General features: G+C 44.5%; 1 protein-coding gene across 4 annotated transcripts in view; it reads right to left on the reverse strand.

Moving 5' to 3' along the window:
- myrf (myelin regulatory factor) overlaps positions 1–26,368 on the reverse strand; it is a 154,700-nt gene that overhangs the window by 41,433 nt on the left and 86,899 nt on the right. For 2 of the 4 annotated variants that reach the window (XM_055649571.1, XM_055649568.1), the window contains exons 6-12: positions 23,519–23,789; positions 22,084–22,184; positions 19,266–19,389; positions 9,979–10,174; positions 8,335–8,411; positions 6,424–6,534; positions 5,535–5,625 (exon numbers count right to left, since the gene is read on the reverse strand). In XM_055649571.1, the coding sequence (XP_055505546.1) occupies positions 5,535–5,625; positions 6,424–6,534; positions 8,335–8,411; positions 9,979–10,174; positions 19,266–19,389; positions 22,084–22,184; positions 23,519–23,789 (971 nt within the window). The remainder of the gene's footprint in view (positions 1–5,534; positions 5,626–6,423; positions 6,535–8,334; positions 8,412–9,978; positions 10,175–19,265; positions 19,390–22,083; positions 22,185–23,518; positions 23,790–26,368) is intronic. The other 2 variants (XM_055649569.1, XM_055649572.1) reach the window with 2 other exon arrangements.

The raw sequence follows: 26,368 nt of genomic DNA on the forward strand, positions 1-26,368 counted from the left end.
GCTCAGACAGCTGGTAATTATTAACAGCCATAAATTGGCTTTAAAAAATTTAACAAACACAAGAATTTATATATTTTGTTTAGGGTTTTTTTAAGGACTCACCGCTGGCTGTTACTGACTCATTCATTTTCTTAAACTGGAGTTGATTCAAGAGGAATCCCGCATGTACAGTGCAGGCCCTCATTCCATTGGCAACAGCACGCTAGAATCAGTTCCCACTTATGAAGCTCCCTACTTGAAACATCTAATTCTCCCTGGAACTGAAACCTCTCCACCTCCTTTCCCTTCTCTGCCACATTTGCTCTATTCCTCTCCCAACAACAAGGGGGTAGATTACCCCTCTTGCTGCATTTGGATATAACACAAGGAAACCTGCCACAGGGGAACCACAAAGCCCATAACACCATTCAACCAATCCACTTAAATACTGACCTCTCCACCATCAATGGGATCTATAGATGGTAGACACAAAATGCTGGAGCAACTCAGCTGGACAGGCAGCATCTCCCTGTGTGTTTTCATCGGGTGCTCTGGTTTCCTCCAACACTCCAAAGATGTACAGGTTTGTAGGTTAATTGGCTTAGGTAAGAATTGTAAAATGTTCCTAGTGTGTAGGATAGTGCCAGTGCTGGTCAGTGACATCTTGGTATGAGCTTGGATAGTTAGAGCCAAATCAACTTTGGGAGCCATCACATATTACCTGGTCCTGTCCTCTCTTCCTATATGAACATCCGCAACCTAATGGGGAGGCATTTATTTAGTCAGAGGGAGGTGAATCCGTGAAATTTGTTGCCATAGATAGTGGTGGAAGCCATGACATTGGGTATTATTAAAGTGGCGATTGATAGGTTCTTGATTAATAAGGGGGACACATTAGGGAACATTTACAGAATCCAATACCTACAAACCTTTACGTCTTTGGAATGCGGGAGGAAACAGAAGCATCGAGAGAACACACATGCAGTCACAGGGAGAACATACGAACTCCACACGGACAGCACCCGTAGTCGGGATCAAACCCAGATCTTTGATGCTGTGAGGCAGCAACTCTACCACTGCGCCACCATGCTGCTCCAAGATCGGGGCTAATTGTCTGCGTTTGCTTTGTGTATGCGCCAATAGTCTTTGACTACACACAGTTACATAGGAACTACACTGATTTCTTCATGTCTCCGATCACACTCAGTAAAAAAAAAGGTTAATTACAGCATCTGTTCCCTTACGTCTAAACAGGGGGAGACATATGTGTGAGCAAGTGCATCCTACGCAGCAACTGGAGGCAGCGTTGTCATACTCACATCTCACATTTTAATCCTGAAGCCATCACAATAAAATAGTGCTGTGTTTGCCCCCAATAATCGGTCACAGAGAACATGGAACAGTGCAGCACAAGAACAGGCCCTTCAGCCCGCAATGTCTGTGCTGAACATGATGTCAAATTACCTTGTCCAAGATAAGGTTGCAATGATAACAGATGAACTGGAGATGTATCTTTATATCCGAATGTGTAAAGAATGGAAGGAAATCTCTACCTCTCCAGTGACAAGATTAGAGGGCACATCCTAAGGCGCAGGTTAACTGAGATGCGCGGGGTCATACTCACATCTCAATTTTAATCCTGAAGCCATCACAATAAAAATAGTGCTGTGGATCGGTCACAGAGAACATGGACAGTGCACAAGAGGCCCTTCAGCCCGCAATGGTGCTGAACATGATGTCAAATTACCTTGTCCAAGATAAGGTTGCAATGATAACAGATGAACTGGAGATGTATCTTTATATCCAGGTGTGTAAAGAATGGAAGGAAATCTCTACCTCTCCAATGAAAAGATTAGAGGGCACAGGTTTAAGGCGAGAGGAGCAAAGGTTAAAGGAGATGCGCGGGGCAAATATTTATACACAGAGGATGGTGGGTGACTGAAAGATGCAGCCTGGGGTAATGGTGGAGGCAGATACGATAGTAGCGTTTAAGAGGCTTTTGGATAGGCACGTGGGATATGCAGGAAATGGAGGGATATGGATCACATGCAGGCAGTGGAGATTAGTTTAACTTGGCATCATGTTCGCACAGACAGTATGGGCTGAAGGGCCTGTTCCTGTGCTGTGCTGTGTTTGAAGTTCTCTTAAAAATTGGAAAATGTATGGGTTGTATTGGTTGTGACTGTGGGTGGAGAGAGGAAGGAGGGTGTGAGAGAGGGAGGGAGAAGGGGTGTGACTTAAAATTAGGGAATTAAATGTTCATACTGTTAGGCTTAAAATGTAATAACATTTAATTAAAATGTATTCAAAATTTAATTAAACTTTATATTTCTGCTGTGAATAAAGGAAAACAATTGGCTGGAAATGTGCACTCTTTGTTTCTGAAAGGCAAGTGCCAACTTTAAAGTTAACTCACCCTAATCTGAAGTGATACTTCCACTTGGCATTACCAGATTTACACAGAATACTAGATGCCAGGGAGATGTGAGATTATATGAAGCATATATAGTTTTATATATATAAACAAATATCTTTTTTTTAAAACACAAAGTGCTGCAGCAACTCTGTGCGTCAGGCAGCATCTGAGGAGGACATGGACAGGCGACGTTTTGGGTCGGAATCCTTCTTCAGATTAATTGTTGCAGGAGGGAGAAAGCTGGAAAAGAAATGGAGATAGGACAAAGCCAGGCAAGTGATAGGTGGATACAGGGCAGTGAGTGGATGTTGGATTGGGAGATGGGTGGCCAAAAGTGATGAATAAAAAGGATGTAAGATAAGGAGAGAAGAAGAGTGAGATGAGAAGCTCAAGGAAGGGATAAGAGATATAGTTGGAAGGGGACAGTGGGGGGAGGAGAAGGGAGACGGGATAATGGGAGAAATAGACGCATACCAAGGTGAGGCCCAGGGAAGAGAAGGGGAGAAATAAGGGGGGGTTGTTCATTAAAATAAGATAATTCAATGTTCATACTGGTAGGGGATCTTATTGAAACATGTAAGATTGTTAAGGGTTTAGAGGCAAGAAACATGTTCCCGATGTTGGGGGAGTCCAGAACCAGGGTGCACAGTTTAAGAATAATGGGTAAGCCATTTTGAACGGAGACGAGGAAACACTTTTTCTAACAGAGAGTTGTTCGTCTGTGGAATTCTCTGCCTCAGAGGGGGGTTGAGGCCGGTTCTCTGGATACTTTCAAGAGATAGCTAGATAGGGCTCTTAAAGTTAGCGGAGTCAGGGGATATGGGGAGAAAGCAGGAACGGGGTACTGATTGAGGATGATCAGCCATGATCACATTGAATGGCGGTGCTGGCTCAAAGGGCCGAATCGCCTACTCCTGCACCTACTGTCTATTGTTTATTGTCTATTGTTAGGTTGCACACTGGTCAAAGGGTACATGAAGTGCTGTTCCTCCAGTTTGTGTGTGGCCTTACTATAGTTTTTTTTATCTTCAAGAAAATATGTAAGCAATATGCTACCAAGATGGAGAGGGTGGTCATGTTAGCCCTGAGGCTTGCTTAGCAACGTTGAACAAAATGCCTTCAGTACAATGTTCACCGATACAGTGGAGCCAGTTTATTATCATTCCTCTATAGTCCATGACATTCATTTCTCTAGGACATTACACCAATAGTGTTACGGAATCATTGAACAGGTCATTTTTGTTTTCAACTGTTTGGAAAGCCTCCTTGGGGCAAAGCACTCTATTGTCCAATAAATGTATTTAGCCGTTCCCTGACAGACCCATGGAAATTTGCCTGCTCTTCGTACCTGTTGAGCAAGATTTTTGTCCCTCAGTTCTTAAACTTACCTCCTTCCTGTACAGTTCTCTTTAGTTACTGATAATAAAGGGCTCCACTGTACCTAGGCTCTGAAATAGACTCCTAAGCATTAAAAAGTCTCACCTGTGCCGTGTTCTGTGAATGAAGAATAGAGGAATCAGAGACAGCCAGGGACATTAGTGAATAGTCTCAACACACAGTCAATAAAAACCTCATACCGGAAACTGCTACAGTACTTTCTACCAAATGTCAATAGCTCCATTCATTGCTATTTTAATTATATTACAGGAATGAAACATTTATTAAACACTTATTCATAAATTCACAAGTTATAGGAACAGAATGAGGTCATTCAGCCCATTGAGTTTACTCCAGCATTCAATCATGGCTGATCTATCTTTGCCTCTCAACCCCATTCTCCTGCCATATCCCCATAACTCCTGACACGCGTACTAATCAAGAATCTATCAATATCTGACTTAAATTGACTTATTAATACTGAACCATCCTATCACCAACTAAGGAGCAGTCCTGAATTACCATCTAGTTCATTGGACACAGTCTATCTTTGATCGGACTTTATCTTGCACTAGACGTTATTCTCTTTATCCTGTAGCTGTACAATGTGGACGGCTTGGTTGTAATTGTATGTAGTCTTTCCGCTGACTGGATAGCACGCAACAAAAAAGCTTTTCACTGTACCTCGGTACACGTGACAATAAACTAAACTAAACATTAATAACAGGTAGTAATAATGCAATATTACTACCAACCCCTTGCCAGTAACCAACTGGAACAGTAAATCATTCATTGTTGGTAATTCCCTGTTGGAGTCATACAGCATGGAAAGATGCCCTTCAGCCCAACTTGCCCATGCCGACCAAGATGCCCCATCTACACTAGTCCCACCTTGTGCCTTAGCCCGCAATGTTCTTGCAACCAACTAATACGCAATGAATCCTCTGAGAAAATGGCTGGGCGAGCATTGACTTTTGGAATTGACAGTCCCTTAGACCATGTCCTGAGTCACAAAAATAGAGAGTCGGATAAACTGCCAGCGTTGGTAATACCTTGGAATCAGCCGAAAGAGGCAACAATCTAGCACCTTTGCATTGCTCTCTGTGGAAGCTCAAATGAATATATTTACAAAGGGATGATATCCCACTAATTCCTATTGATCCCGATGCCTGCATCCTAAATACCTGTACAACTTGCTGGTGAAATCCTACACTCGAATAAACATGCTCAGGTGAGGTAGACATTAATTCAAACCTATTCGCAGGTTATTGAGTAACAGCTTTGGAAATTAGTGATAATAAGGCACAAGCAGTGAATTGCTAGACCATAAGACCATAAGATATAGAAACAGAATTAGGCCATTCGGCCCATCAACATTTAATGCCCTTACTAGTCAAGAACCTATCAATCCCTACTTTAAAAATGACTTGGCCTCCACCGCCGTCTGTGGCAATGAATTCCACAGATTCACCACCTTCTGGCTAAAGAAATGTTCCTCATCTCCTACCTAAAGGTACATCCTTTCATTCTGAGGATGTGCCCTATGGTCCTAGGCTATCCCACTACTGGGAACACCCTCTCCACATCCACTCATGTGCCCAATTACATAGTACTTTGGGAAACAGTGACAAAATAAGAAAGATATTTGATGTTACAAAGACAGCTATAGTATAGGACCATTTGACATGCAAAATTCAATGAAGTTAACAACCCAAGATCAGATTAAATTTCCCATAGATGCACAAGTCAGAATTAGTCTTACCCGGACAATAATTCTTTCAGAGATTTGAGCAGCCACAAGGTGATTCTGATTCTGGGTCTGAACTTGAAGAGTGACCACCAGCATGAAGTACCTGTGAGGAAAAAGGGAGATCCCAGGGAGAGGGAGAGAGAGAAAGTAGAGTGGCAGAGGCATAGGCAGATCAGTTTGGTCACGAGATAAAGTGGAGATGGGATGAGATATATTTAGAAATGAAGAGGTGGGGGTGAATGCGATGAGCCAAAGAAGAGAGAGAGGAAAAGTGATGCAAAAAAAGAGACAATTGCAGATAAAAGGGAAGAAGAAAAGACCAACAAATAAAATAATTATAATCAAATATACAACACATAAAAGATAGACGCAAAATGCTGGAGGAACTCAGCGGGTCAGGCAACATCCCTGGAAAAGGAATAGATGGTGTTTCGGGTCGGAACCCTTCTTCGGTTTATAGAAGGGTTCAGATCTGAAACGTCACCTTTTTCTCCAGAGATGCTGCCTGACCCGCTTAGTCAGCTTACTCCAGCATTTTGTGTCTATCTTCAGAATAAACCAGCATCTACAGTTCCTTCCTACACACTCAATGTTCATACTATTGGTTTGTAAGCTACCCAAGCGGAATATGAAGTCCTGTTCCTCCAGTTTGGTGTGGCCTCACTCTGGCAATGGAGGAGGCCCAGGACAGAAGGGTCTGTATGGGAATGGGAAGGGGAGTCAAAATAGTTAGCAACTGGGAGATCCAATATGTATAGGAATCCAGATGTTGTTTTCCTTGTAGAATTGTGATACATTGAGCGATAATCCAAAAACCTGAGTCAGAACTAAATGGGATCGGTAAAAAACCAGCGGCCATTTTCTTTTTCACAGTACAATAGGGACCATTAATAATTCATACCTTTGGTCAGGATTGGGTTTCCCCTTCTTTCTCATGTTGTTAGCTGTTGTTTCACTGAAATGTAACCTTCCAACAGTGACTTTTGTGACCTGATCAGAAGGGATGTTAATCCTGTTGGAACCAAAGACAGTTATCAACATCCTCAATCAAAGAAAAGCCCCCAGTACCTATTACACTATATATTCTCACCTTTGTACAAACCCTGTCTCTCATTCAGTATCTTACAGTATCTATAGTTATATTTAATTGTAATTGTAATTCATTTATTAGTCAAGTATGTATAAACATACAAAGAATTTGATTTGCCTTCGTCATACCAAAAACGCAACAAGACATACAACAACATAAACATAAACATAAACATCCAGCACAGCGCACTGTGATGGAAGACAATAACGTATTATCTTCTCCCTCGGTCGGGGCAGTCGTACCTTCCGCAGTCGGGGCGGTTGAAGCTCCCGCGGTTGGGGCTCCCGAAGTCAATAGCCCCGAAGCAAAGGGACCACCAGCTCCACGATGTTAAGTCGCATCTCCGTCGAGGAAAGTGATATGTACATTTATCCCATAATCTCAATTTTTTTAAATATCCTTTAGAGTCATAGAGTCATACATCGTACAATCAGTCTCTACCACCCAACTTGCCCATGTCTACCAAAATGCCCCATCTACCATAGACCCACCTGCCCATGCCTGCCCTATAACTCTATAAACCTATCCTATCCATGTACTATTAGGTATTTCATCGTTAAGGTTTCCATTGTAAATTGTACTTTCCAAGCAATATGACTGAATAAACAATGACCAATTACTCTTGAGTATGGATTAGTGGAGAGAGCTCAAATATCTTGTCAAGAAGTAGATTTTGCAAAGGGTAGATGTAAGTGCAGGGTTGAAGGGATTTAGAGAGGGAGCGCATCCAGTATAATCACCCTGGTCACTCCCTCTTCTGGGATGCAAGCAGAAGCCTCTATGTGGCGCATCCCGGGCAATGCTGACGACCGAAGCTGTACCCCAGTGACTGACTGAAGTGGCCAATTCTGCAACCACCGACCGTCAACCGTCACTGACCGACCGGAAAGACGTGATATAGAAGATGGCCGGACTCGAGGAAGAAGAACTCCCTTGTCTGCACTCTCCCATCAGACAAGAGGTATAGAAGTTTGAAAACCCACACATAGAGTCATAGAGCATGGAAACAGGCTCTTCAGCCCAATTTGCCGACACCGACCAACATGCCCCATCTACACTGGTCCCACCTGCCCGTGCTTGGCCCATAACCCTCTAAACCTATCCTACCTGTCCAAATGTCTCTTAAACTTTATGATAGATCCTGCCTCTACTACCTCCTCCAGCAGCTCGTTCCGTACACATATTACCATTGGTGTAAAATAGTTACCCCTCAGTTACCCCTATTATATCTTTTCCCCTTTCACCTTAAACCTATGTCCTCCGGTTCTTGATTCGTTTGCATTCTGAACTTTTTTAATGCACCTCATTATTATTCTTGTCTTTATACAACTATATAAGATCGCCCCTCAGCTTCCTGCGCTCCAAGGAATAAAGTCCTGTCCCGCCCGACTTCTCCTGGTAGCTCAGCCCTCATCCATTCTCTTGGTGCTGTTGACTGGGCCATGCTGACATCCTGAGCCACTCTCAAGTGCTAGGGTGCTCTATATGGAGTTTGTACGTTCACCCTGTGACTGCATGTGTTTTCTCCGGGTGCTCCGGTTTCCTCCGACATCATAAAGACGTGCAGGTTTGGGGGTTAATTGGCTTCTGTAAATTGTCCGAGGTTATATGGGGTGATTGCTGGTCAGTGCAGACCTGGTGGGCCAAAGGGCCTGTTCCCATACTGTATCTCTAAACCAAACTAAACTAAACACACAGTACACCTGTGTACAATGTACTTACGTGACGGGATTGAAGGGTCGCTTGCTGCGGTCTGACTGTGACTGCTCAATGTTGATGCTCTGGTTTATTGTCTCCAACTATCAAGCAACAAATATCAAAGGATCAGTAAAACACAGCACATTCCCCACTCATTTTCATTTCTCTGTTCCACTCACGCTGCCTCAGAAAAGCAGCTAACATGGGCAAAGACTTGTCCCACCCTGGTCATTACATGTTCTCCCTCCTCCGGTCTGGCAGAAGGTACAGAAGCTTGAAAGAGCGCGCCAACAGACTCAGGAACAAGTCAAGTCAAGTCAACTTTATATGTCACATACACATACAAGATGTGCAGTGAAATGAAAGTTGCAATGGCTTCGGATTGTGCAAAAACAACAAAACATAACATAACAGAACCAGTATTTACATTTTAGAAAATTAAAAAGACACACAACACAACAGTAAATTAGTCCCTGGTGAGATAAGAGTTTACAGTCCTGATGGCCTGGGGGAAGAAACTCCGTCTCATCCTCTCTGGTTTCTCAGTGTGACAGTGGAAGCGCTCGTCTGACTGTAGCAGCTGGAACAGTCTGTTGCTGGGGTGGTAGGGGTCTTTCATTATCTTGCTGGCTCTGGATCTGAACCTCCTGGTGTATAGGTCCTGCAGGGGGGGTGAGTATAGTTCCCATAGTGCGTTCGGCCGAACGCACTACTCTCTGCAGAACCTACCTGTCATGGGCAGAGCTGTTCCCAAAACAGATCGTGATGTTACCGGACAAGATGTTTTCTATCCAGAGTAGAAGGACTAAAGGATCATCAGAGAGACTCGGAATTTCCTCAGCTGCCCGAGGTGGTAAAGGCGCTGCCTTGCCTTACTCACCAGTGCGGCAGTGTGTGTTGTCCATGTCAGATCCTCTGTGATGTGGACTCCCAGGTATTTGAAGCTGCTCACCCTGTCCACAGTAGCCCCATTTATTTCCAGTGGTATGTACGCTTCAACTGTGTTATCAGGCTTGTCAATGGTCCTTGCATGAGGAAGAGTGTTGTTTAATTCACTGCTACCCATTGAGGTCTTTGACTTTGTCCACAAAACGAATGCACTACTAAGCACTACATTGCTGTGAATTATATTCTGCACTCTGTTCCTCCCCCTTTGCTCTACCTATTGTATTTGAGTGTGAACTGATTGTATCTCTGTACGGTATATCTGATTTGTTTGGATAGCATACAAAACAAAGCGTTTCACTCAATAAATGTGACAATATTAAACCTAAACCTAAATTCACTAAATCTTTATTGATAAAAAAAAGCTCATCCAGCCTCATCCCCATTCTCAGCCTGACAAGTTAAAACTTTTTGATTTCCGTCCTGAACTCATATGGTTGGGTCTCTTGGCTTGATTTTGGGAAGCAAGGTTCTAGTAGGGCAGCAGAGTGGTGCAGCTGGCAAAGCTGCTGCCTCACAGCACCAGATACCTGGGTTCAATCCTGACCTCGGTTGCCGTCTATGTGGAGATTACCCATTCTCCCTGTGACCGTGTGTTTTTCTTCCCACGTCCCAAAGAAGTGCTGGATTGTAGATTTGTGGGTAGAAGCAGATACATGTCAGCTAACTTTGCTGCCGCACATTGGCAGATGGGAGAAGATGCATCCATTGAATACCGCTCACCTTTACTCCGTGCAATTTTAAGAAGAAGAAATCGATTGGTTTGAGCCCCTCAGATGTCTTCACATATTTGGGGTCACCCATCATGCCGACGTACACCGTGACCTGGAAGTGGTTCTTCTTCTGGCAAACAAAGGCATCGTCAGGGACAGAGAAGTTAAAGCCTTTGTCAGCGTCCACTCTATAGCTTGGATTAGGTCTGTGAAAGGAAGGAGAACATTGAGGAGAAGCACTACTATCAGGTATTTCATCATTAAGGATTTCCATTCATTTAAAAAAGGAACAATTACTCTGGAGTACAGTGAAAAGCTTTTGTTGAGTGCTAACCAACCAGTGGAAAGACAATACATGATTACAATTGAGCCATGCACAGTGTACAGATACAGGAGAAAGGGAATAACGTTTAACACGATAAAGTCCAGCAAAGTCCGATCAAAGAGAGTCCGAGGGTCTCCAATGAGGTAGATTGTAGCTCAGGACTGCTCTCTACTTGTTGGTAGGATGGTTCAGTTGCCCATTGGTATGTCTCATTCAAAACATCAGGTGTGGAAATCGATACAGGGCGGATGGCAAACAAGACAGAATTGGCGTTTTAAGCTCAACCTGGTAGAGCTGCTGTGTAGAAAGGAACTGCAGATGCTGATTCATACTGAAGATGGACACAAAGTGTTGGAGTAAGCCAGTGGGTCAGGCAGCATCACTGGAGAAAAAAGATGGGTGACGTCAGGACCCTTCTTCAGTTCTCACTAGCATTCTTGTCTCTTTCTATTGTAGTATTATCCCTGATTCAGCCCAGAATCTTGAAGGAGATGTCTGAAGAAGGATCCCGACCTGAAACGTTACCCATCCTTTTTCTCCAAAGATGCTGCCTGATCTGCTGAGTTACTCCAGCACTTTGCGTGTATCTTCTGGTAGAGCTGCTGCTACCTCTTGTATACTTGTCTTTGGTTTATTCTGGGTGGTGGTGGGGGTAGATACGATAGTAGCATTTAAGGGTTTTTTAGATTGACACATGGATATGTAGGGATTGGAGGTATACATGATGGCAGAGGGGATTAGTTTAAACTAGCATCATGTTCAACACGGACATTGTGAGTAACTCTCCCTTCTTTGCGAATAGCAGCTTAGATCATGTCTCTCAACAACTTAACGGCACAGTGGCGCAGCAGTAGAGTTGCTGCCTTACAGCTCCAGAGACCCGGGTTCGATCCTGACTATGGGTGCTGAGTGTATGGAGTTTGTACGTTTTCCCTGTGACCGCATGGGTTTTCCCCGGATGCTCCAGTTTCCTTCCACACTCCAAAGAAGTGCAGGTTTGTACATTCATTGGCTTCGGTAAAGTTTGTAAGGATAGTGTAGTGTAGATAGTGCTAATGTGATCACTGGTCACTGGACTCGGTGGGCCAAAGGGTCGGCTTTCGCACCGTGTTTCAAAACTAAACTAAACTAAACTTGAGGCAAAACTTGAGGCACAGTGTGAATCACTGAGTGAGTTCTCATTTCAGTTTAAACACAAATCCACCAGTTTCTACAACAAAAAGCTGAACTGCAAAACTAGATGTACAGCCAGGCGGCAGGTTGTGGAGTTCCCCACTGCATGAAAAGAGTGTGGAAAAAAGACTTTAAATTATTTTTGGTTTCTGTTGGGCCTGTCCCACTTAGGTGACTTTTTAGGCGACTGCAGGAGACTATGCAGTCGCCAAATGTTCGTGGGTGGTTGCCGGGGAGTCGCCTTCATGGTCGTGAGGAGTTCCCGCATTCTTGGAACTAGTCACGGCCTCATTATGGTCAACGCAAATTTTTCAACATGCTTGCCCGGTTCCTCGCCTGCATAACGGGTTGGTGAAGGAAGCAAGTCGCCTGAAAAATCGCCTAAGTGGGACAGGCCCATCACTAGCACCATCATTCTTGCCTCTTTTCTGTATCACCTTTTAGTCGTATATCCAAGAATCTTGGTGGCGTATCTATGCCCTTGAAAGGTCCTAGATCTTTATTTAGCATTCTCTGTTCAAAATCTTCGATACCAAAAAGCATTGATAGCAAAGCACAAATAGTGCTGGATTTACCACAGGAGTGCATGCCAACTTTGAAAGAGGTGGCGTGTTGACCTTTGTAAACCAGCTTGATATTTCTGAGTCGAAGTGAATAAGTAGTCAGGATCTAGTTTCCTTTCTCTTGTGGAACATGAGGATCTTATATCCGAGATGAGCTTTGTAGATCACCACGGCTCAGCCTTTAAGTAAAGATTGCAGTATAAAGGTATCCAGTTTTACTGGCAGATGTTTTGCACTTCAAAAGCAGTCTGAGGGTGACATCCAGTGATATATGGGTTACAGAAAATTGGAAAGGCTTTCAGATTGCCCCTGCACAGTCCCACAATAAACAGTTGCAAACTGACAGCATAATGTCTTTTACATCACCCAAGGTACCATTGTGGTATTCTGTACTGATGTTAGTGCTTGAATATAACGTCAAATCACAGGGACATTAATTTCTATTGACGTGGTTCAAGAGCGGCACAATGGCTGCTGCTGGGAGCGCTGCTGGGAGCGCTGCTGCCTCGCAGTGCCAGAGACTCGGGTTCGATCCTGGCCTTGGGTGCTGTCTGTGATTGGAGTTTGCACGTTCTCTCTGTGACTGTGTGGATTTCCTCCAGGTGCTCCAGTTTCCTCCCACATCCCAAAGACGTGTGGGTTTGCAGGTTAATTGGCCTCTGTAAATTGCCACTAGTGTGTAGGGAATGGATGAGACAGTGGGAAAACACAGAGCTAGTATGAACAGGTGATTGATGGTCAGCTTGGACTCGGAGGGCCGAAGGGCCCACTTCCATGCTTAATTTCTAAACTAAATTTGTCATTTTGCGTCTGAAAAATGGTCCTGACCCGAAACGTCAACTAGCCATCTTCTCCAGAAATGCTGCCTAACCCACTGACTCCTGCACTTTGTCTCTATCTTTGGTTTAAACCGGCATCTGCAGTTCCTTCTTAATACAGAGTCATTTTACAAAATCGACATTTAAAAATGTCATCATTTTCAGTGAAGGATCCTTCATATCAAATAGCCATAGACACACAAAGCTGGAGTAACTCAGTGGGTCAGACAGCATCTCTGGAGAAAAGGAATAGGTGACATTTGGACAGCACCCTAATGCAGCCAATTATTAATAAGCAATCTGAATGTACATTCAATTCTGTAACTGGCCAGCATAATGAGTGCATAAACCCATCTCACAGTGGGTGTGGATCAAAGCCAAGTGTTGTACAAGGGGCGACACGCAGGTGTGAATAATAGCATGGAACTTAATGCTGAGATGTTGAGGGTCCTCTCAGTGGCAGGTGGGTGAGTGGGGTGAGGGAGAGAGGTGAGGGGAGGTTGCTTAACTCAGAGGAGGGACAAAAGAGTGAAGGGCCAAAGGATGGTCAGTTTAGTAATAGCCCACAGATATTTGGCAGCCCCGCTGAAAGTGCTAGTGCACCCACAGAAATGCAAGGAATGTCATTGAGGCAGGGTCGTGAGCAGTTGCTAGGAAACCAAATTCAATATTCCGCACATTAGGCAAGAAATCCCAACTCCGGCGGGAATGTTTTAACTCACATTTAAACACATGTCAGCTGCAGACAGCTCCGAGCATGTGCTTTGTGTCAGTTAGTGGAAGATAGGATTCCAATCCAAAAAAAGACGGCCAAATCATCAAACAGGGGGCCACACTCAGCCCTGACACACGCCCAGGAATTTGCGTTCACCCACATCTCATCCTGGATCCATTCCATTCACTCTGAGAATGCCCCTGAGGAAACACTATTGCTCATTTCTCTTCCTCTTACACCAATTTGGTTGAATACTGATTGCCATTCAGCTAAGAATCTTCTTAAAATTCATCTTGGCCCGAGCACGATTAGATTATCTTGCAGTTAGGGAGCCCAGTGGCACAGTTGGTAGAGCAGCTGCCTCACAGCACCAGTGACCCGGGTTCAATCCCGACCTCGGATGCTGCCAGTGTGTAGTTTGCACATTCTCCCCGTAACCACATTGGTTTCCTCCAGGTTTCCCCCCACATCCCAAAGATGTGCGGGTTCATAGGCATGGACTCAGAGGGCTGAAGGGCATGTTCTCTAAGCTTAACTACATCAGTGGTCCAGGTCAGTCAAATTCAATTGGTTCTACATTTAATCAATCAGTCATAAGTGAAAGGGGCATTTGGCCGATCAAGTCTACTTTGCCATTCAATCATGGCTGATCTATCTCTCCCTCCTAACCCCATTCTCCTGCCTTCTCCCCGTAACCCCTAACACCCATACTAATCAAGAATCTATCTATCACTGCCTCAAAAATATCCATTGACTTGGCCTCCACAGCCTTCTGCAGCAATTAATTCCACAGATTCAAAATCCTCTGAATGAAGAAATTCCTCCTCATCTTCCTAAAGGAAAGTCCTTTGATTCTGAGGCTATGACCTCTGGTCCTAGACTCCCCCACTCGTGGAAACATCCTCTCCACATCCAGTCTATCCAACCCTATTCTCCTGCCTTCTCCACGTAACCTTTGACATCCTTACAAATCAAGAACGTATCAATCTGCGCTTTAAAAATACCCAATGACTTGACCTCCATTTCCATCTGAGGCATTGAGTTCCAGAGATTCACTACCTTCTGGTTAAAGAAATTCCTCCTCATCTCCATGGGACTTTCCCACTGGTGGAAACTCCCACTACTTCATTGTTTTCTTATACCTGTACGAACAGTACATGCAGTATGCAAGAGTATGCAGTATGCAGTATGCAGGTGGACGCAAGTTACACTGTCTCTGTTACCTGAATTCTACTTGATCATCAAACAGTCACAAATTTTGAATAATTGGAAAATACAAAAAAGACCCTTTGGCCGAACAAGGCCACGCCGACCAACAATCATCCGTTCACACTAGTTCTATGCTATCCAATTTTCTCATCCACTCCCTACACTCTAGTGGCAATTTACAGAGACCAATTAACCTACAAACCTGCACATCTTTGGGATGCGGGAGGAAACCGGAGCATCTGGAGGAAACCCGCGCAGTCCCAGGGAAAATGTGCAAACTCCACACAGACAGCAACCGAGGTCAAGATCGAACCCGGGTCTCTGGCGCTGTGAGGCAGCAACTCCACCAGCTAAGCCTCCGTGCCTTGAAGTTGTTGGGTAATGTATGAAGAACATTTCAGTACAGGGTTGGGGGCTGTAACCATGGCTACAATGGAGAGAGGAGAGGATGAAAAGATGGAAAGTGTGTCTGTAGTTCAATTAAAATTTGTAATGAACAAATTTGACAGTTTTCATTAGTAATATTATCTAAACTACACTCCATCACACATTTCATTTATTTTCTCTATAAATTATCAAATTTAGAAACATAGAAAATAGGTGCAGGAGGAGGCCATTTGGCCCTTCCAGCCAGCACCACCATTCATTGTGATCATGGCTGATCGTCCCCAATCAATAACCCATGGCTGCCTTCTCCCCGTATCCCTTGACTCCACTAGCCTCTAACTCTCTCTTATATCCATCCAGTGATTTGGCCTCCACTGCCCTCTGTGACAGGGAATTCCATAAATTCACAACTCTCTGGGTGAAAAAGTTTTTTCTCACCTCAGTCTTAAATTTCTTCTTTTTATCCCTCCCTATCTTGTATTGCACGGGATATGGATGGTTATAATGCATCCAATCCCTTCCCCCACCTCCCACACTACACTTGCCCTTGAGAAGATTGTTGCTGCTTCCTTTATGAAATGCTTCAAGATCCTCCTGCAGTGAAGCTGAAGAGTCCCTGAGTTTTGCCCCAATAACAACAAAGGAATTATTTTATGTATTTGTCAGTTTATTAATTGCCTTGAAAAGTTTAAAAAAGTGGATTGGAGGAAATATAAATCATCCGATTTGTTCATTGAAACTACCCCAAGAGCTCACCCATGGAGTCATTTAGAGTCATATTAAATCTCCCCCCCCCCTCACTTTAAACCTATGTCCTCTGGTTCCCCTACTGTGGGCAAAAGACTCTGTGCATTTACCTGATCTATTCCTAACACCCCTTCAACAAATAGGTGGTAGTGGCTTAAAGTGCAATTGTTTACTTTAGTTCAGTTTAATTCAGATTAGAGATACAGCGTGGAAACAGGCCCTTCGGCCCATTGAGTCCGCACCGATCAATCCCCGCACACTAAAGCCCCTGTCCCACTTTGGAGACCTAAACAGCAACCTCTGGTGACCTTGCCCGCCATCCAAAAAAAAATCAAGGTCGAGATGACCTGCAACCTCCTACCACCTCCTATGAATATGTTGAAAACTTTCCTTGACTATGAAGGAAACCGGCTTCGACTACAACCGCGACTAAAAAATGATCGATTTTTAAAACGGCAACCTATTTTTAGTCGAGGCCGGTTTTAATCATGATGAAAAAATAGCAACAACCTAGATGAAGCCTCGACCATGCGGAAACCACTTTCGACCATTAGGGAGAGTGATCAAAACCTCCGGTGACCTCATGGAAACCTTGGGTGGCGGGCAAGGTCACCAGAGTTTGCTGTTTAGGTCTCCTAAGTGGGACAGGGGCTTAACACTATCCTACACACTAATGACAATTTACAACTTTACCAAGCCAATTGATCTACAAACTTGTACGTCTTAAGAGTATAGAAGGGAACTAGAGCTCCCGGAAAAAACCCACGCAGGTCACGGGAAGAACATACAAATTTATAAAATTATAAAAGGACTGGAAAAGCTAGTTGCAGGAAAAATGTTCCCAATGTTGGGCAAGTCCAGAACCAGGGGCCACAGTCTTAGAATAAAGGGTAGACCATTTAAGACTGAGGTGAGAAAATACTTTTTCACCCAGAGAATTGTGAATTTGTGGAATTCCCTGCCACAGAGGGCAGTGGAAGCCAAATCACTGGATGGATTTAAGAGGGAGTTAGATGGAGCTCTAGCGACTAGTGGAATCAAGGGATATGGGGAGAAGGCAGGCACAGGTTATTGATTGAGGACGAACAGTCATGATCACAATGAAGGGCCGAATGGCCTCCTCCTGCACCTATTTTCAATGTTTCTATATTAAACTGTGTACACACAAGCACCGACTGTAGTCAGGATCAAACTCGGGTCTCTGGCGCTGTAAGGCCACCGTGCCACCCTCTCCGTAAACTTATTCGGATTTTCAATCTCTTCAAAAAAGAGCTAGAATATCATTTTTTCACAGGTGTTGGAGCTGGATGTAGAAGCAATGTCAAAGCAGTTTATGGAGCTGCATTGTTTGTGAGGAACAGGATAAGTTCTGCCTAAACACTTTTTTATAAAACCTGATAGAGCAATCACTCCAATTAATGTTATCTTTCAGAAGCTATGAGAAGTGCCAGAATTATTTTCCTTGCAGAATTTTTACAACTGTTCATTCTGAGACCGGGCATTCAGCAAGAGCTTCATTCTGCACCACCTCCTCCCCTTCCCCCACCTTCCTTGTCCCTTAGCTAATCCTTAGGAATTTAAGGAGTTGAGGGTGAAGCCACTCCTTGTGCTCTGCTCACTGCCAATTCCATTCCATCCCTTAAAGCATCTGCAGTTTACTTTCAGCGAACTTCCTAACTTAATCAGATTGTGTTGCTTTTATGATTATATTAAGTGATTGTGGAACATATTACCTTATTTTCCGTTCATTGTCAGCTTCAAGGCTACCAGATCACATAGAGTTCAGGATGAGGGGAGCTTGGAGCTCCATTTGTACACCTTGAATAGCCGATGTATCGGGTCGAGACCCTTCTTTTGGAGAGTCTGAGGAAAGGTCTGAAGAAGGGTCCCGACCCGAAACTCCACCTACCCATGTTCTCCAGGGATGCTGCTTGACTCACTGAGTTACTCCAGCACTCTCTGTTTTTTATATTAAACCAACCAACCCCATACCAGGAATCCTGCAGCTTCTCATTGGTTGAAATTCTAATCCAATGCCGATCTAATGCAGATGTTGGTTAATGCACAAAAAGACACAAAGTGCTGGAGTAATTCAGGCAGCAACTCTGAAGGACATGGAGTGGTGACGTTTCGGGTCAGGTCTCTTCTTCAGACTGATTGTAGGGGAGCAGAAAAAAGCTGTAAAATGGCCTCTCCCCTTTTTCAGCATCTCCCCCCCCTCCCCACCTGCCACAATGGCAGTACTAGCACCTGCAGTACCTTGTGTCTGGGAAAATATCATACTTAATATTTAATTCACACTTGTTTTTCTTACAGAGAGGCGGCAATATTTGTGAGAGTTGGGGATGTGCGGCTGAGGGTGGGCTGTGAGAGTGCGGGGTCAGCTGGCGAGAACGACGAGGGACCTGGCTGGCGCGGGGAGGGGGGGGAGGGGCGTCGAGAATGAGGGCTCTGTTCTTGGGGGGAGGGGGAGGACGTCAAGAACAAACAGGGACCATCGGGACTACAAGGAAAACTTTTGTAACTATATCGCTGCCCTACATGTGGCGACGCTATGCATACTTGTGTACTGCAATTTCACTGTACCTAGGTACATGTGACAATAAAGTACCAAGCATTTATTCATTCATTCATTAAATGGTGTATTGGTGCATCAATGTTGTGGACTCCCCCACTGTTCCGATTATGGTACAGTTACAAATGACAGCAGGCTGTAGTGTGGACAAGCGGTCTAAGATGGTGTATTTAAGTTGCCGTCTCTGTGGGGATGAGAGTTTGAAATCCGTCACTGCCAAGGTTTGAACCTCCGCTTGGTCTTTTTAAGAAGCTAGATAGACCAACTCTCAGCATTTAAAAGATACCAGGACAGCATGAATTGGAAAAGTTTGGAGGGATATGGGCCAAATATGGGCAAATGGAACTCGTTTAGATGGGACATATCGGTCAGCAGGGACGAGTGGAACTAAGGGGGCTTTTCACGTGCTGTCTGACTGAGGGGCGGCACAGTGGTGCAGCAATAGAGTTGCTGCCTTACAGCACAAAAGACCCAGGTTCGATCCTGACTACGGGTTCTGTCTGTTGTGAGTTTGTACATTCTCCCTGTGATTGCGTAAGTTTTCTCCGGGAGCTCCGGTTTCCTCCCACACTCCAAAGATGTACAGGTTTGTAAGTTAATTGAGTTTGATAAAATTGTAAACTGTCTCCAGTGTGTCAGATAGTGCTAGTGCATGGGGGGGGGGGGAGATCGCTGGTCGGCGCGGACTTGATGGGCCGAAGGGCCTGTTTCTGCTCTGTATCTCTAAAATCTAACATCGAAAGTCTATAGACTCCATGACAAATCCAACACTGGCCAATACTCACAAGTCTTTGCAATTGGCGTCACACAGAGCGCTCCATTTGTTCTGCTGGTGTGGCTGCCATTTAATGCATTGGTAGTTAGGGTCCAGGTAGGAACCATTTAGGCTGTCGTTGTCTTGCATCAACCCTGAAAGCCAAGGGGAAGAAACGGGATGGGTATCAAACAACGCCGGGATGAAAATGGTTTCTGAAGCACAGGGCATCACAGTGGCAAACCCCAAAGACATGCGGGTTTGTAGGTTAATTGGCCCTCTGTAAATTGCCTCTAGTGTAGAGCGAAGGGATGAGAAATTGGGATAACCTAGAACTGGTGCGAATGGGTGAACGATGGGCATTGTGAACCCACTAAGGGTCACAATCTTTACCAAAGCCAATTATCCTACAAACCTGTAAGCTTATGGAGTGTGGGAGAGAAATGGAGCACCCGGAGAAAACCCAGGCAGTCACAGAAAGAACATACTACTCCTTACAGACAGCACCCGTAGTCAGGATCAAACCCAAGTCTCTGGCACTCTTTATGCCCCTGTCCCACTTTAGGAAACCTCTGGAGACTTTGTGCCCCACCCAAGGTTGCCGTGCGGTTTTTGTCAGTCTCCCTACCTGCTTCCACTACCTGCAACCTCCGGCAACCACCTGCAACCTCCGGGAACCGCACTAACATCATTCCATGATGTTAGCCCCAATTTTATGATCAGTTTTATGATCAGCGGAAACCATTTTGGCATTGTACCTGTGCAAGTTTTTTTTTAGAACAGTCCCATCTTTCCAACCCTGTATCCTTCCCAGGAACTAATACTTTGTTAAATATTCAAATATTTATCCAATACCCTTTTGAATGCCAAGCTAACCTCCATCCACCACACCTTTAGGCAATGGGTTTACTCCAATCACCAGTTAAAAATGATCTTCCATCATATCACTCTGTATCTTCTGACAGTCAATTTAAATGTGTGTCATCTGGTTCCTGGCCCTGTCTATATTGTTAACAGTTTACTTCTACTTCTTCTGTATAAGGCTGTCAAGATTTTAAGCACGTTTATCAAATCTCTCCTCAATATTTTTGACTAAATGAAAAAAACCCAGACTTATTAATTTATGTTTGTAAACAAAACTTGAAGGTAGGCAAAAGAGATTTGCCTTGAAACCACCGGACTCGTGAACAGCTTCTTCCGTTCTGTTATCAGGCTTCTGAACCTTCCTTCCATAATCTAGGGTACTGTCTGATTCACCTCTACCCCATTGCGGACATTGGACTTTGTCTCTGGAACTGATGCGTGCATTGTATTCTGCACTTTATATCTTCCCCATTGGTCTATCTACTGTATTTGAGTTTCAAACATGCAAGAGCTGCCAAGAGAGATATCCAGATCCAATTGTCAGCAATGATAACGTTGTCGAGGGCGGTACAGTAACCTAGCGGTTGAGTTGCTGCCTCACAGTGCCAGAGACCCAGGTTCGATCCCGACTAGGGGTGCTGTTTGTATGGAGTATGTACGTTCCCCCTGGGACCGTATGGGTTTTCTCTGGGTGCTCCGACTTCAGGTACAGATTTGTAGGTTAATTGGCTTCAATAAAAATTGTACATTGTAAATTGTAAAGTTTGTAGGATTATGCTAGTGTACTGGATTGCTGGTCAGCAAGGAATCAGTGGGCCAAAGGTCCTTTTTCTGTGCTGCATCTCTAAAGGCTGATGACTAAAATCTAAAGATAAGCCTGTTCCAATCTTCAGGAAAAAGCCTGATCCAATCTACATCCAACATCCAAACACCTGTGCCTTGTCGCAGGGGTGACTGGATACGATGGAACTAGCTTACTAACACTTCCCAACCACGGGGAAGTGAAGCCGAACTGTGAGGGACAATTACCCCAAGATCAACTAACTCTGCACAGTCTGAACCTACGACTGCTCGGCTGAAATAAAAACAGAAAATGCTGGTCAGTTCAGCAGGTCAGGCAGCCTCTGTGGAGAGAGAAAATCAGTTAACGTTTCAGGTCGAAGATCATCTGTCTGAGCCAAGGAAGCAAGAAAACAAGTTTGTTTTAAGTTTAGTCTAGTTTTGTTTAGAGTTACGGCGTGGAAACAGGCCCTTCGACCCACCGAGTCTGCAATGACCAGTGATCCTCACACACTAACACTATCCAACACACTAGGGACAATTTACAATTTTACCAAAGCCAATTAAACTCCAAACCTGTATGTCTTTAGAGTGTTGGGGGAAACCGGAGCACCCGGAGAAAACCTACACAGGTCACGGAAAGAACGTACAAACTCTGTACAGACAGCACCCGTTATCAGGATCAAACCTGGGTCTCTGGTGCTGTAAGGGAGCAACTCTACCGCTGAGCCACTGTGCCACCACAAGTTGAAGAGAAAGAGGGGACAGATGGTTAGAAAATATCTAATGGGGTGATCACTCGGATGCTGCTGCTGCAGGACATTTATCAACCACGAAATAAATAGGCACAAGGAACTGCAGATGCTGGTTTATAAAAAATGGCACAAAGTGCTAGAGTAACTCAGTGGATCAGGCAGCACCTCTGGACAACATGGATAGGTGATGTTTCAGGTTGGGATTCTTCTTCAGGCTGATTGTGGTAGTGAGGGGTTGGTGGGGGGGAGCAATCTGGATGAGGGGAGGGTAGGACAAAGCCCAGTGAGCAGTGGGTGGTTAGGTGGTGAGAGGATCACAGAAGAATATCTCTGTCAGTGGAAAATAAACATCTCCCCTTAACTATCCTGGAGAGAGAAACAATCAGGCGATTATCACTCTAAAGAGCATTTAAGTTGTCAGAAGTAATGAAATCAAAGATGCATTCGTACCTGGCTCCTGTTTTATTATCCCATTCAACATCTGAGTGTTTAAAGTATTTGGCGGCGAGTCCGAATGTTTCCTCTTCTTGGCTGCATGCATAGGGATGCCCCTGCAATGAGATGAGGCATTACAGAGGGCAGACTGCAGCAGGGCTGGGGGTGAAGGCTATTCTAAAGACAATCTTCATTCACACCTTCTTATCTGAACATCCTTCCTTATGAATTCAGCTTGGGAATCATTCAAACCAAATTAAACACAGATGGGGTGGGTTTGTAACCAGTTGGGACAAAGACACTAATAGAATGTTCACATACTGGGTGCGTGTATCACAAACACACTCACGTTCACTCATGAACTCACTCTCACACACACACACACACACACATTCACCCATCCAGTCAGTCATTGACTCAATCACATACGCTGACACACATTCACACACTCAGTTAGTCATTCACACACTTACTCACTCAATCACTCACACACTTACACACTCACCCATTCACTCACACACTCACTGCCACATACACTCATTCACTGATATTAACAATGAATCCAGAATTCAATCAATAATGACTCTTCTTACACTACAATCATTGCACTCTTGTACTTAGGTATGAGTGTGCTTGTGATTAGTAAGATGTTATTAAATTAAGTGTAAAACAAAGAGTTTAACTATATGATTCTGTGACAATAACGTCCCACTGTGCATTAACATTTCTAAAGTGTGAACATTTGTGTGGTTAAAGAGCAGAAACGTTTCACAGATGAGAGGACTGTGTGAGAAAGGTCTGGAGCATGGGCGGATATCCTGGGGGGGACCCCCCATGTTTTGAGCGGTGGGGGACAACCCCCCCATGTTTTGTGAAACATGTTGCAGCAAAACCGCCCGGGACTGGCTGTAGCACCCAGGTCAGCTGGCATGTCTTGCTGTAGTGCCAGGTTGCCTGCATGCCCCGGGATGGCTGTAGTGCCCAGGTTGACTCGCTCGCCCCAGGTCTGGCTGTAGCGCCAGGTCGCCTGCGTGCCCCGTGACTGGCTGCGATTCCCAGGTCGCGAAAACAAATTGAAAAAAAAAACGCTTGCGGGCCGGATGATTCCGTGGGCCGTAGGTTGCCGACCCCCGTCTTAGACGTTAGGCCTCATTGGTTCCCTCCCATGTTTTAAAAGCGATTTCCGCCCCTTCTGGAGTGTTGTGAATTCATATAAACAGATCAAATCGGGCATTAAAACATACGCACAGAACCGACACACACCCCCATATACACACACACACACACACACACATATACACACACACACCCCATACACACTCACACCCACACACACATCTACACCAACATATACCACACACACACACACACACCCCCACACACACACACACACACACACACACGCACACACACACACACACACAGTTAGATGAATGTCTCTGCATCTTACTCTGAACCGTGGTGCTGTAGTAGCTGGTGAAGCATCTGGGACTGCTGGGCCTGATGGAGCTCATTTGGCGACATTCCTGCCACTGGATACTGGGTCATCGTGGGCTCGGGCTTCATGTACATGTCCCGCGGCATGGTGGGGTAGTGGGGGTTGGGCAGTGTGTGGGGGTGTGGTGGCTGTAGGTGGGTGGTGGCAGGATGGTCCAGGCGAGATGGAGGAGCCATGTGACACAGGTGCTCAGGTGTCATGGTGCGGAGCAGGTGGGACTCTGCTGGAAGACATAAACACGTTTTCAAGCATTATGGACTGGGAGAGTTGGGCAGTTACCCTTCATACTTTGTGTCATTTCACAAGCACCACTCCCTTCCCTGCCACACTTTGCTCCTCCTCTCCTCTCCCCCGGATTTCCACCCACCCCACAATCAATCTGAAGAAGGGTCCCGACCTAAAACATCACCTATCCATGTTCTCCAGAGATACTGCCTGACCCGCTGAGTTACTCCATCACTTTGTGTCCTTTTATGAAACGATGGCACAGTGGTAGAGTTGCTGCCTTACAGCACCGGAGACTCGGGTTCAATCCTGACTATGGGTACTGTCTGTACTAATTTATACGTTCTCTGGGTTTTCTTCGGGGGCTCCGGTTTCCTCCCATATTCCAAAGATGTACAGGTTTATAAGGTTAATTGGCTTCTGTAAATTGTCCCTAGTGTGTAGGATAGAACTAGTCTACGGGGATCACTGGTCAGCATGGACTCGGTGGGCTGAGGGGCCTGTTTCCACGCTGTATCACTGAACAAAACAAAACTAAGTTCTTTGTTTCTACTCCCTTTCATCAGGTTTCCCTTCAGTTCTGACACTCGAGGGAAACAATCAAAGTATTTCCAGCCTCTCCTTGCAGCTAGTGCCCTCTAATCCAAGCGGCATTCTGGTAGATAGTTAGGCCTTGCACATGTCAAGGCCTTCCAATTTGAAGGACCATAAAAAAAAGTGTTGAAGTCAGTTGTATCATATCCCAAGCTCTGCTGAAATTCAACAATTAAAAATGAACCATCCTCAAACATTTTTAATGATCTAAAGTTTAAAACAAATGGAAAGTTAAAACACTTGTTTAATGGGCAACACTTAAAATCAACAATGCATACAAATTAACACAATGTAAATGAATGAGGGACCTGATAGAAGTATATAAAATTATGATATATATATATATATATTGTTTTTTTTTTAAAAACTGGAATGTTCAAACAGAGCAACAAAAATGGTTTTCACTGTACCTCGGTACACGTGACAATAATAAACTAAATGCAAAACACTGAACACTAAGATTGGTGTACCTTTTATTAGCAAATGATACAAAGACAGAACAAATCACTTTCTAGGGCATTGAACATAAACAGTACAGCACACGAACAAGCCCTTCACTCCACCATGTCTATGCTGAACTTGATGTCGAGGTAAACTAATCTCCTCTGCCTGCTTGTGATCCAATTTGAGTCTTTTAAGTTCCTGGGAACCATCAGCTCCAAGGACCTTAAATGGGGGGCCACCATCGACTCCACAGTCAAAAAGGCACAACAGAGGATGTACTTCCTGTGGCAGCTGAGGAAGCACAATCTGCCACAGACAATGATGGTCCAATTCTACACGGCCATCGTAGAGTCCGCTCTTACCTTCTCTGTCATGGACTGATTTGGCTCAGCCACCAAGCATGACATCGGAGGCTGCAGCAAAGCGTCCGAGCAGGTTATTCGCTGCAACTTTCCCTCCGTTGACGAACTGTACACTGCGAGGGCCAGGAAGCGAGTGGGTAAGATCATTTCTGACCGCTCTCACCCTGGTCACAAACTCTTTGAATCACTTCCCACTGGTAGGCGACTCCGGACTGTCAAAGCTGCCACAGCCAGTCATGAAAACAGCTTTTTCCACGAGTATAACCAAAAATCTGTAGCCTCCTTTTGTTCTGGTATTTTATTTAATTCACATGTTTAATCAATAATGTTTCATTATTAATGTTTAATGTTTTATGTGTCATTCCTGACTGTCACTGTATGTCATGTTGTCACTTGCGGGTGGAGCACCAAGGCAAATTCCTTGTATGTGAATACATGGCCAATAAACTTATTAATTCATTCATTAAAAAAATTAAAAAATCCCTCCATTCCCTGCATATGCATGAACCTTTCTAAAAGCCTCTTAAATGTCACTGTTGTGTCTATCTTCACCACCCCTGGTATCTTTGATGCATAATGACAAGAACAATTATGCACTGCTTATACTTAACAATCCAAATGATTTCTTTAGATCCTCTTTATAATCTTAAATAAGGGGCTGTAAGAGCCGAGTTGTGGATCTGGGCTGTAAGGCATGGAGATCCCTGCTCAGTCCACATTCAGTTTATATCTGTGCTGCAGCACTACTTGGTTTCAGGTTCTCTGGAAGATGGAGGAAAGGAAATATCACGGAGAAAATTGAGTCCAGAACATTGGAGATATCAAAGGTGGCTACAGTTTTAAATAGCTCTGTTCCCATTAATGTGTTCCCATTAATCTCTGGAGAACATGGATCGGTGATGTTTCGGGTCTGGATCCTTCTCCAGACTCGACCAACCTAAAATGTCACCTCCATTATATCATATTCTCCGTTAATGCTGCCTGCCCTGATGAGTTACTCCAGCACTTTGTGCCTTTTTCTTGCAGTTCCTGGTTTCCAGGTGAAAAGTAGATACAGTTAGAGAACAGGAGAACACTTGGTTGGGACGCCTCCCTTCAAATCCCAATTTTATCACGGCTTTGAGAAATAAAAACATTACAAAGATCAGGTACTACAAATGAAATTCCACAGGTTTAA

Source organism: Leucoraja erinacea, chromosome 18 (assembly GCF_028641065.1).
Source record: "Leucoraja erinacea ecotype New England chromosome 18, Leri_hhj_1, whole genome shotgun sequence".
NCBI classification, from domain to species: domain Eukaryota; kingdom Metazoa; phylum Chordata; class Chondrichthyes; order Rajiformes; family Rajidae; genus Leucoraja; species Leucoraja erinaceus.